Here is a 13,269-nt window from a genome sequence, read left to right as displayed (position 1 = left end):
AATGTTCGCTATTTGGCTCCAGAGCCCTCAGCAGAAATGTTCGTGGGTTCTAATATTCGCGGTTCAGTGCTAGGAAACTACACCCATCAGAATGTGAAATACCGATGTGTGGGAGTTTATCCTGGTTTTAATTTTCGCGTTCACTACTCTGCCCTAAAAAAACGCGAAATTTTGCACCCCACAAAAATTTCACGCTATACGGTACGTACGTACTATACTATTAAACAGCAATGTATAATAATATTTCACTCACAAGAACTGAGCTATTATATTAATTGAGCTCGAGCTCTGTTTGAATGGCTGTATAGAGTCGAGAGAAACAGGTTCTACACAATGGTAATTTATATTGAGAGCTACATTAATTGTATGCTTCTAAAATGTTATTGTAGAGTATGTACGGTATATATATATATCATGCAAACAAGTCGACCTGATAGCTCAGTGTGACAACAATAATAGAACCACATGTACATTGGGGTGAAGAATAAAGTTGAGGTGTATATAATAGGTGAATGTGAAACAATTATCACTAAATGGATACGTGAGCAGAGGCTTGCGCTGGAAAATTAGAGGGAAGAGAATGAGGCTAAGTAATGAGGTTGAGTACAAATTAAATTTACTTTATAGCAAAATAATTAAACATAGGAACTATAATAATCGAGGTATAATAATACTGACAACTATAATTGGAGGTGCATGGGTGTGTACAAAAACTATTATCTAACCGCCATTTTCTACAATGAACCTACAGATGTCTGTAGCAATGTCTCCTCTTCTCAGTCCTAGGGCAATTTCCACCAAGGCCCTGAAGGTAGCTCTGGAAGGATTCACTCTTTGCCACACTATCAATGCATGAGCCACTCCAGCTTGATTGCCATAACGACGTGTGACATCAGTTACATCACCAAGGTCGGCTGATGTGAGATTGAGTCGATCAAGCAGGTTAGGAGTTGTGGATTGATTGGCTGAATGAAGAAATAAAGACATCACTAAAATAACAATTTACAATTTTCGTGACAGTCTATTAAGCTCTAAAAATGACACACAGGCGAACAAAAAAAAATGCACACTGAAAATATTTACCTACAATTTTCTTGACAGTTTATATCATTCACTAAAATGGCGAATATAAAAAAATGCACAAATAGTTACCTGTGATGCTGTCAGCCAAATTGATAAGATCCACTGTGGGCTTTTTGAGAGCGTCTGACAGGAGACTCCATGTTACATGTTGTGTACTCAGGAGCCTGGCCAACATTTCACGCAAGCATGACACATTATTTCCACGATGCTTTCTATCGATGTTGGTGAGAACAGGATGAGTTAGACCGAAAGCAAATCCCAGATTGAACCAGTGAGGGCTGGCACTTTCATGTAGTTTCTTGTAAACATGTTGTAGATCGTTGATGGTCAAAGCCTGTACAAAAACAACAATCAACAGGGTTTCATTTGGTGGGGTTTCCCCCTCGGAAATATCTTCTAGAGGAAACTCAATGGCAATTGAGGGGTTCTGGTGAACAATATTCTTAACAGGGCAGATATAGTAATGAATTCCTGGGGGTCACGAACCCTCTAGATATATACATGTCATCAACCCCTTATATCATGCACGTGCACCATTTGCTCCCCTTGCTAAAATGTCAGGAGGATAAGTAGATATAAGATTTAGAGTACTGCCTACCTTGTGCACGTTCAGCAGGTGAGGAAATTTCTGCGCGATTAGAATGATGTCACTCTCAGGGATTTCTTGATTGAGTTGTTGGTCCCTCACTCCAGTCTTCTTACACACATCTTCCATTACTGTAACAGAGGACAATTCACCTGAAGAAAAGAAAAAATATAACGAAAGTAAAAATATTGGGTCAAAAAGTAATTATTCGCGACATATATAATACTATATATTATAAGCGACATAACAGCAACCAATGGAGATTTTTTAGGACACTGTTAAGTCTGAGTTGGCGCTTACAATTACAGTGTAGCAACCATGCAGCATATAGAGAGTGGTTACCACAACTGTGTGAGTGGCTGTACTTAAATTAATGTTGATAATTATCTTTTGATTGAAACCTTTCTAAGAAATGGTGCTGATACCATTGTGTAGGTGAATGACCAAGCTACAAAAATGTTTCTATGGAAACACAAGGTGGTGGGTTTGGGGGGATTAATAAAAACAACAGCAAATTGTTATAGTGGGTATAATCGACTAACCTTAAACAGCTAAGGTCTCAGACTTCATAAGTTAAATGGTTTAGGTATCCTTTATGGGTCTACAAATGTCCACAGTGTATATAATTCATGATTTACTGGTTTCTAGGTATACTTTTGGTTAGAGTGATAACTTCTGAAATATTAATAGCTTCTATAATATTATAGCTTTCAAATTTCTGTAGTAAGTTTACAGATAAAGGGGCTACATATACCAGAGTATTGCTGCTGATCACTCTTTCTCTCAGTCTTCATAAGAGTATCTCCCGTAGCAGACGATGGTTTTCCTAATAATTGAAGGGAAACATAATTATAATAATTGTTACAGTAATGAAAGCACTGCGGGTGCTGATGCCTCGGTGGAGCTAGGTGCCAACGCTACATAACATAAAGCTGCTAATAGCATTAATGAATTTGCTGCATGCAGGCAGAATCCTGAGCAGAGTCCAAAATCACAGGGAAACTCAAAGAGTGCATGGGTAATCATCGACTACGATTGTTCAAGTATAAGATTAATGGCAGCATCAGCAGAGCCTTGCAGCTCTCTTCTCACTCTTGCAGCTACCAATAGCTAGCGTTCTAGTGCAAGCTAACTACTAAGTAGAGTAGCAACACTCGGTGAACAAGTTTGGCTATACGTGCTCTTCTGAAAAGGCTGCGATCGTATTCCAAGTAAGCAAAACTAGGCATAATTCGAGAACGAAGCAGTATTTTGCAAATCCATGAATTTAAATCCAAGAGAGCATGACTATAGAAACTGTTACTTGCACTGGATCGATCCTTGAGCAGCTGTAGCAGTCTACACACACACACGTACACACACACACACACACACACACACACACACACACAAACACACTACCGTACGTATATACCTCGCTTGCACATAATGACCAAGTAAAATAACTTATCCACTATACATGGAACCCCAACAGACATTCCTTACTGGTATATTGATCACTCATTCTACACACAGGTTCCATTACAGGGGACGATGGACCTGAGGGGGATAATACAAAGGTCAATTACAAAAATATGATACGCAAATAATTTGTTACTATGTAGTACATATAATTTTCCTATGATAAAAGCTGCAAATATTTACGTATAGTGCTACATAACTACCGGAGTATTGCAGCTGATGTCTCTTTCCTTTAGTATCCATATCTCTCGTAACAGAGGAGGCTTCACCTATAACAGAAACAAAATATTGCTGAACACTGCACCTACCAGAACTTTCGATAAACTTTAATTATAGTTGCAATTTACATGAAGGCAAAAACAGTATGACTATTCAGTATCGTAATCTAATCAGTGATAGTAAAGCAATGTATGTCATGTACTTACCAGATTGTTGCTGCTGATCACTCAATGTCATCTTTGTACACATGTCTCCCGTAACAGAGGATGATTCACCTAATTGAGGGGGAAAACAAAAAGATAACTTTCAATTTTAAAAAACGACTGTACTCACCAGAACCTTCGCTATTGTCCAGCCAGATTCTATGTTCATCACTGAGCTCTCCCCACACACGTGTCTGAAGGGAGCACTTCCAAAACTTACAGCCACTCCGTTCGATCACATCAGCAAGGTGCAATTTTCCAGTGCTCTTCTTGCATGGGCAAAAGATGGCTGTCTTGGGTGTGTCGTTGACATAATGCAACACTGCACAGGACAATTTAATACTGTGCAAAATTTCGTTTCGAATCATAGGGCATACTTCATTGCGAAGAGAAACAGGGACGTCGATATACACTTCCATATATGAGAAGGAGTCGATCAGAGTCACGGTACACGGGAGATCGGAGATTTCGTACTGGATACAATTTTTAGCAAAAATGCTTGTTTCGCCTGAAGGGAGCAAAACTTTCCAGCCCAGCCTCTTGATTACGTCCACAACTAGACAGCAAAAGACTCCAGAGCGAATACACCCACTACGAAAGTAGACAGCAAGGGGTGCTATTGTGAAGGAGGAACGAATTTTGTCTAACTCAACAGGTTGGATCGATGTGAGTAGAGATGGCATGAAGAACTCGGCTTGGTGGGGAGTGGCTTCCACTAGTGCAATGGGAGCAACCACGAGAAGATCTTTCATGATCAACAGCATATCTTCTGGAGAAAAGATGCCTTCAACGTAATGCTTCTTGAAGAAGCGTAGGAACCCTAAAGTGATTATACCCTCGTCTCGAAATCTCTTCCATTCAACCTCGATCATTGCTGTGTTTAGAGTAGAGCGTGATTTGACTTCAGCATTCCTCAGGGAGATGGCGTGCTGTGAGAGCTCGGTGATCTTGTCTAGTGGAATCTGGGCATCCACAAACACTGTGTTGGGGAGAATGGAGGGATAGTAGTGCGCTATACACACGTTGTCAAAGAAGACCAGAGCAGCTTGAAGATCTTGGAGCACATAACCAAATCGAGTGGCTAATCGAAGACATTCTTCAATGCTTAGTACACCTCGCTCGAGAGTGGCAGATAAACTCTGGAGAAGTGAATCCAAGAAGGACCACCAGATGGGCATTTTGACTTGTAGCGGAATAGAACGCTCAACAGTAATTCTAATCCTATTGGCAGTGGCCAGTGAATCATCATCTCGGCTGATCGTGTTGAGACCAAAAATCAGATTGTTCAATCCAGGATCGTTGTACACCAATAGCTTCTTGCTATCGGGTGGCAGCATGTCGAGAATCTCTTGATTCCTCTTGATAAGAGTATCCAAGCTCCTCAGCTGATCCAAGAATGTGCCCACAAAGATCATCTTTGGCTTCCTGTCTTGTGAGGTATGGGACTCAATAGATCGAACGATACTCTGAAGTGTCTCCCCGAGGGTCATGTGAGATGCATGGGGACTACCAACCAGCTGCCCATCCTTGTAGTACTCGTCAGAAGGGAAACTGGATAGTTCGTCAGTCAAACGCAGCACTACCAACGCCACCGAAATGTGCTTGATAAAGAGAGGACTGATGTCATGAAATTGAGGTTGGCCTCCGGAATCAGTAACATATACCCAGTTGGAATCAAACAGTTCTCCTTCTTGCTGGTCTCTGCTCAACAGTTGATCAGTTCCCTGTGTGGCTAGCTTCAGCTGTTCTGCAACACCACTCACTACACTGGCTATCAAATCATCGATGGCTTTGTCCAACATTCTTCCAGAGTATGGAGGCTCTTCTTTGGCTGACAGGTTCATATCAGAAAAAGTAGTTATTGTGGTAATCTCATCAGATTTTGTGTCGCTTGGATTGTAGTAAGACAATATGGACTCATCAATTGACTTAACATTATCAGAAGTTAAACCTGACTCTGTTATTGTGGTCATTCTTTTCAAGCTCTCCGCAACCCTTGAGGCCGTGGATTGATCAGTACTTTCTTTTGGTAACTTGGAGATGATTTGAGCTAGTAGTTTGAGCAACTTTGGCTGAGACATCTCTTCCCAGCCCCATCCAGTTGACTTGAATTTCGTGTTGGACACTGGTCGAATGCGTACTGGCTTTTCCATACAAGGAGTGCTGTCTCGCTGTAGTGGAGGGGGCTTGTCAGTTAGCAGGCACTTGAGGTTGGTCTTTCCTGTTCCCGCCGGTCCAAACACAAGCATGTTGACAATGTTGACCAAGACGTGTCCATGCTTCATTGCCTCATCAAACAACCGCTTCGATTCTAAACAGGATGTGTGTATATGCGCCAGTGGTGTTAGTATAATTATGTAATACTTCAGAACTGTCAACATGGCTGTTATTATTATGATGTCACACACCAACGAAAGAGAACAATACATGTGCATGATAAACTGATCATTACATGCTATGTTTGTTATATAAAGGTTATTTTCTTTGCTGTAAATTTTCGTATATCCTGCCCAGTATCGTACAACTCGGGATTACGATAGTGATGTTAAATTAACTTTCGTATGATGCTCTACAATACGAAAAATGGGAAAATATCCACCATACGAAAAACCCACTTATGGTATGTAACTATAATTATGTACAGCATGCCTATATACAAATCACACGACTATATATACATGTATAAGTTATTGCCGCAGGGCGCCTGCAATAACTAACTTGTTGCCCAATGACGTCAAACTCTTCTGATTGGTCAAGTTGTTCCCTATTAATTGTAGGACATGTGTTTTGTGTGAATTTTAGTGAATTCGTAATAAATTCTTACCATAATTAGTGCAACAGGTAGTAGCCTATAAAAGGAACCAAATGAGTTATTGGCTGGGAGGGTAGGGGTCCCAAAAGCAGATACCGTATAGCGCGAAATTTTCGAGGCACTTATATTTCGTGGATTAGCCTCTAAAAGCTATTTCGTTGCACAATGTTCACGGAATGACTGCTTACCGGAAGCCACGCCTTTAAATCTATGCATGTTATAGCAGGTAATTCAATTTTCGTGTAGGATTCTAACCCACGAAATCCGCGAAAATTAAGCCCCTCGAAAATTTCGCACTATATATGGTATCTTGCACGAAGTCTTACAAATTCTACTGCATTTACACACAGTGCAAATGCCATAATTATAATTGTTGCCCAGTGAGTGGGCAGATCAAAGCAATCCAGTGCTCAGTATATGGCATGTTGCATCACTGCCATGGCTACCATATATTGCACTGCATTATATGGCATAATGCACTGGATTATATGCACTTGCACTGTGTGTAAATGCAGTAGATTTCTTTAGTTATTGCAGGCACCCTCGTGCAACATGCCATATATTGCACTGGATGACATAAAGCCCTCGGGCATTATATTGCTCCAGTGCAATATATGGCATGTTGCACTCTGGCTGGGCAATAACTAATACTTGTTGCATGTTTGATTGAGCAAAAGACCAAAGAAACCAGTGCAAATATATGGCATATTGCACAGTGAAGCCAGGCACATCAAAGCTAACAAGTCACCGCATATTGGACAAAAGTTGGAATGATCTCTTTTATATTGTTCCTATACAACTCACTTTTTTGTGGTATCAAAATAAGAAATGCGGAAGGCATGAACTCATTATAGCTATGCTTTTCCCACACAACAAATCAGTTGCATTATATATGGTTGCTATGGTAGTGATGCAACATGCCATATACAGAGCGGCACTGGACTGCTTTGATCTGCTCATTCACTGGGCAACAAGTACATTTAGTCCAGGCAAAGCACCTTAATTATGCCTCGGTGCGCATGCGCAAGCGAGGTATATGGTAGTGTGTTTACGTGTGTGTGTGTGTGTGTGAAGACTGCTACAGCTGCTCAAGGATCAATCAAGTGCAAGAGGCTTCTAGTCATGGATTTTATTCGTGGATTTGCGTTCTCGAGTTATGCCTAGTTTTGCTTACTTGGAATGCCATTGCAGCCTTTTCAGAAGAGTGCGTAGCCAAACTTGTTTACCGAGTGTTGCTACTCTACTTAGTAGTTAGCTCTGCACTAGAACACCAGTGAGGATTATAACGGTCGGATATTGGTCAAAAACCGATCAGTATAGCTTGATGACAGACTAGAGACTCCAACGTTCGGTCACAAATTGACTGGGCAGAATTATCACGTGGCTTATTTCAATAAGATAAAAAACGGAAAATGTCATGTTCAAACGGAAAATATCATGTGATTGATTGAAATAGTCATTTTTTGCAGTGCATGCATATGCTATGATAGCTAGCTCCAGCAAGAAAAGTGAGAGACAAGCTATACTGAGGCTAATTTTAGAGTGAGAAGGACTGCACATTTCAACTTCATGACTGACCACTTTGTGCTATGGTCTGATATTTGTCTACCTTGCTCATGCGCACCGAGGCATAATGACAATTCCATTGTGCAATGACCTCTAGACTAAAGTGCTCAGACAAACTCTCCATGGAAGGGCGGCTAATTCATGAGACTAGCTGGGGTAGAGTGATTGTGTGTGGACACAAAAATGAGCTGTTTGAACAAACTAGACACTTTCTGGACCCTATCCCTATATAGGCACATGCGCTTACTAACCAGATTATAATAATACGGTAACCTATATATATACATAAAGCCACAGCTATACAATGATAAAACTATAGTTGCTTTGCTAGCAATTACTCCTATTGTGCTAAATCTACTAGAAATCTATTAGAATCTATAATAAGTTTACCTTGATGTTTGTGTTGTTCGTGAGACTTCTGTATTGTGTAATTCCTCGGTGTACGCACAAGTGATACAGTATAGTGTGTGTGTAGGCTGCTTTATAGCTGCTAAATGATCAATGAAGAGCTTCTATAGGCTTCTAGTCACGTTGGATTTGCTGTTTCAGTTTTATACAGTGGAACCTCCATAAAACGAATACCATTGGGGAACAACCTTTGTAGCGACTCTGGAAGTAGAAATTTTTTCCTCTGTAAATAAGAACAGAGCTGTGGCACAATCACTTTAGCATCAGTTCTGCATGATCTCGCTATGATTGGATGGACTATAAGGGGTTCTCTGGGGTGCTAATTTCAATGGTGAGCTCTGTTTAAAGCAACTAATGAGTGAAGCATTAGTTTTAGGCTAGTAAATGATGTCCTTTCAATGTTTTTGTGCTGGTATAGAGAACATACATGTTAATCTTACAATGAAACATAGTAGATACTCAAAAGGCATTCCAGCACACATGGTTGGCACGCTTTGTTCAGCTCCTTGTAGTGTTTAGGATTCGCTAAATAGAGAATTTGTATTTATAGAGTATAGAAGAGGGCACTGTTAGACGGTACCAATTATGAGATGATAATTAGTACTTCAGCTATTCTTTCTGCATTATTTTAATGCACTATACCTCTTTAGCCAAAAGAAATTTGGAGCTGTAGGCCTGTGTATGCATTATGGAATTTTTTGCTTACATTATTGACCATGGTTGTGTAGACTATTTTGCTCCCTCAAGAATGCTGCAAGATAGGGGTCATCAATTTTGATGTCTCAAAATACCCCTTGTACTCTATGTGCCTATTTTCTATTATGCAGCTACACTATATAGTCGTATAGACTCACTAACCAATGGCAGAACTTACATTTTCGGAACGCTATACCCTTCTCTGTCGGAAATGGGGTTATTTCCGGAGCTTCTCTTGGCTGTTGCTGGTGATTCTGACAGTTGTAGAGATATTGAAAATATACCACGCTCAAAAGTGACTAATCGAACTATGTTGGAATTAACTATTCAATTTTGTACGGAAATTCTTCGTGTACCTATACTACATTATACTGGAGACGGGTATCTTCACTGTTTGGAAGTTGTCGATCTATTAAATCTCTACGTCAGAGTGTTGTACGTCTTTCAGCAAAGCTAACCAAACTCAAAAAAATGCCATCGTGTGATGAAAAGTCGCCTAAGCTCGCTGATTTTCTTAATCAGAATAATGAATTACCAAATGTGTTTGTGGCATGTGGTAAAGTGATTGTCTCCCAATCATTAGATGAATCCAGTTGCTCATCATGTACTGAATTAAAGGACCTTGTAGAGAAATCACGTAAGAGAAAACATATGCTGTCCATCAAAATAAGTTGAAAAGAAGAGAAGCAATAATTTTGGAACAGGATACACAACTGCAGGAAGACAAGCAAACAATACATGGTTTACAGAAAAAAACTATGAGGTTAGAAGAAAAAATTCGTGAACTTAGGGAAAACTTGATCGTCTTCGTCATAGAGCCTTATACTGGAAAGCGAAGTGCATGGAACCAAGTGATACTAATTTTGAGGAAGTTGCTGCTGTCTCCGAAGAAGCCGAGCGCAAAGAACAGTTACTGCGCATGAAATAAGGTCACTAGAAGCAGACAATATTGAGCTAAAAGTGAATTAAGTACAAGATATTTTATCTGATGCCATGCAGTGATAGGATTATTAATTTTGAAAGAGGGAAGTACACCAATTAATGATGTATGAACATGTTGTTACGAATTATTGTCCCTAAATGTCAGTGTAAGCAATGTGAAACTGGTAATTGAAAGTGTTTTAAGGAACATCGCTCATAAAGAGGTTGACCGCCTACCCCAAAAAACAGCTGTATGTGATATGTTGTTGGAATGCCTTACATGTGCTCAAGCTCAAATTGGGTGAGGAGTTATCTCAAGATGATGGTGTGTAATCATCTCGAATCCACGCCAATTAAAATACGGCCTGGTGTTCATTGCAAATTTTTCGTTTTTTCAGGATCGGCTCAGAATGCCCTGGATACACTAATTGAAATGCTCCGGAAAGAGCTAGGTGAATCAAGTGTTTCATCACTTATTGTCTCGAAACTTAAGAATACGATGACAGATCGACATGCTGCTGAAAAGCTGTTCTCTTCCGTTTCTAGCGACTATAGAGCCCAGCATTCTCCCTGATGTTGTAGCCGGGTGGGAACAAATGACGTACTACAAGAGAAAAAGAACAGATAATTCGAACGAACAATTTTTTTGCAGATTGCATTTTCTCGTCGGATTGGCTGAAGCAGCTGAGGAGATTTTGAAATTGTAGGAATCAACTATTGAAGAGGAGGAAAATACCTTTGGGACTAAGGGCTCCCGAACACACGGAATCTTGTCAGAACTGCTTGTATAGCGTTCTACTATAGGGGGTCTGAGCAAGCTGGTACACATTTTTGAACATACCCTATCTATATAGAGGGAAATTTTCGCGTTAACATGAAAATTAAAACCGGGATAAACTCCCACACACTGGTAATTTCACATGCAAAGCTATTGGTGGGTGTGGTTTCCCGGCATTAAACCACGAATATTAGAACCCGATAAAGTTTCACCACAAATACTGCCCAAATCACACTACATCCCACAACATATCTCATGATCCCATTGGAATCCCAGAACCAAACTTGTCACAATTCAAGAGAATGGTATGAGGAACATGATACACAAAAAATTACAGGGAAAAAACAGCACTTTTTGAGAAGTCAGAGTTCAAAGGACACCAATTAAATGCAATACCTAAAATTTATTAAGTGAAGCCGTATAACATACCAACTGATGCGGAATTTCTTAGGCAACAAGATGATATACATTCGTAGTCTTGAATGTTAATGGTTAGAAATAATCTCAGAAGCCATAATTATTGTTTACAAACCCAACATTTTTTCTGAGATGTTTTCATACCATTCCTCATACATATACCAAGTTTCGTCCAATTCTGAAGGCGTCACGTTTTAAATTTCGTTGAATTGATATGAAATGACCCGTATACGACTCTCACGCACATTCCATTCTACATCTCGGACTGAATCCGTCACTAACACTTGTAGTTGCGTAAACTGTTAGCCATGAATAAAATTAAATGTGGGCTGGAGGTACAAACCACACGTGTGTGTGCTGATATCATAATTAACCAATATATACACCTATATAGCATCCACTTAAGATGCAGTCTGGTAGTGACGTGGTATGACATACTTGTACCTAACATGGTTTACGCTATAACTGCTACAGTTGGATACTCCTCTTCATACACTCCTGTTATTATATAATGTACGGTCATGCGAGGAAATCATCCATAGCACAGAAACCAAAGAGTCTTGCCATGCAGTGTGATACCATAATGACTATAGATACTTAATATACATGCACATTTCATACCTTGTTCAAGTCCAAGAGATGCATCGAGAAGTTGTGGGTTATCAGTTTTCTTGAACCACTGTCGGACAGCTTCCATTAAGGCAAGATCCGGGTTATTCTGGTACCTCAATGATATTCGTGACAGTGTTGGAGTGTCAAGACCAAGTTCCATTCCTACTTCATACCACACTTTAGACCGAGCTAAGAACTTTCTAAAAATTCTGTTTACTGTTATGGAATCATCATCTGAAGAAATACCTGTAATACAAAGTTGGTATTCAAATGCCAGTATAATGAAAGCACCCACCGCAGATGCTGATGCCTCGGTGGAGGTGTCAAAGCTAACATAACATAAAGCTATAATAACTAGATCTCTTAGCCTCGTTCCCAGGCCTTACTTTTTCTTGCTGTTGTCACTGTTCATCCATAAATCATAAGAAAGACATAGTGAGGCAGTAAAGAAAGAAATGGGCGTAGAGTTAAGAAAAAGTAAGGCCTGGTTTGGGAAATCGCGAGGATTTTTATGAACGTGGGCGATATGCAGCCCATAACCGTAACGTAAGGTATTCTCCCACGCATTCAGAGTTGTACTGAGACAACACCAAGCTGTGCTGCAAGTCAGATCAGAGAACCAGCGTGGCCAGCTCTGGTGGCAGTAGCTACGTACCTGCTATATGATAATGATGACTATAAGCTATTCTTGATCTAACTATAGACTATATAGCATGTAGAAACACACAAGAAAAGGTGATAGTCTGATAGAATCTGAACAAACAATTGCAAATTCAATCTAGACTAGTAGATCATAGCTAAGCCTAAGGTATAGCTAGCTATAGTGCTTGCAAACTTCCAGTTCCAAGTCCATGTCCAGCTTGCTGCTTTATTAGTCATAGATCTCTGCGTGGGCAGCCCAACATCTCTAGCTCAGCATGCCAACGCTTATTTTCACCCTTCTACCCTCACGCGACTTCCCGATACAGACTATCCTTTTTTCTAACTCTACGTCTATTTCTTTCTTTATTCCTCCAATTAATACCGTATTTTATCTCATTGAACGATTAATACAGTATTTTATCTTATTGAACGATTGTGATAAAGAACAGAAAAAGAGAAAAAGGAGAGCCTGTATAGAGGCTAACTAGATCTATAGCTATTAGCAATAGCTTATACAAACACTAATCATGATGAACATTTTAATTTTGCTGCATGCACAGGGAAACTCGAAGAGTGGGAAATGATCGACGTGATTGTAAAAACGATCGATGCCAAAAGTCCAATTCTAAATTAATGACTGCTGCATCAACGGAGTTTGCAGCTCTCTTCTCACTCTTGCAGCCATACTAATCGCTAGCATTCTAGTGCAGACTAAGTAGAGTAGCAACACTCCATGGACAAGATTTGCTACGCACTCTTCTGAAAACGCTGCAATCACATTCCAAGTAAATAAAACTATAGGCATAACTTGGTGGAACAAAGCATTATTTTGCAAATCCACGAATTGAAAACATGACTAGAAGCC

At 40.0% G+C, this 13,269-nt stretch overlaps 1 protein-coding gene across 8 annotated transcripts in view; it reads right to left on the bottom strand.

Annotated features, from left to right (window-relative positions):
* Positions 1 to 472: 472 nt before the first annotated feature.
* Positions 473 to 13,269, bottom strand: part of LOC135342984 (uncharacterized) — a 34,579-nt gene continuing 21,782 nt past the window's right edge. For 3 of the 8 annotated variants that reach the window (XM_064539887.1, XM_064539880.1, XM_064539884.1), the window contains 9 exons: positions 11,772 to 12,008; positions 3,683 to 5,863; positions 3,560 to 3,624; positions 3,334 to 3,409; positions 3,155 to 3,208; positions 2,424 to 2,495; positions 1,682 to 1,821; positions 1,153 to 1,417; positions 473 to 965 (listed from right to left, as the gene is read on the bottom strand). In XM_064539887.1, the coding sequence (XP_064395957.1) occupies positions 721 to 965; positions 1,153 to 1,417; positions 1,682 to 1,821; positions 2,424 to 2,495; positions 3,155 to 3,208; positions 3,334 to 3,409; positions 3,560 to 3,624; positions 3,683 to 5,863; positions 11,772 to 12,008 (3,335 nt within the window). In that variant the 3' untranslated portion in view covers positions 473 to 720. Of the gene's footprint in view, positions 966 to 1,152; positions 1,418 to 1,681; positions 1,822 to 2,423; positions 2,496 to 3,154; positions 3,209 to 3,333; positions 3,410 to 3,555; positions 3,625 to 3,682; positions 5,864 to 11,771; positions 12,009 to 13,269 lie in introns of all 8 variants that reach the window. The other 5 variants (XM_064539882.1, XM_064539881.1, XM_064539883.1 and 2 more) reach the window with 5 other exon arrangements.

Source organism: Halichondria panicea, chromosome 10 (genome assembly GCF_963675165.1).
Source record: "Halichondria panicea chromosome 10, odHalPani1.1, whole genome shotgun sequence".
NCBI lineage: Eukaryota > Metazoa > Porifera > Demospongiae > Suberitida > Halichondriidae > Halichondria > Halichondria panicea.
Note: the sequence above shows the minus strand (reverse complement) of the source record. Positions and strands in the feature narration are given on the sequence as shown.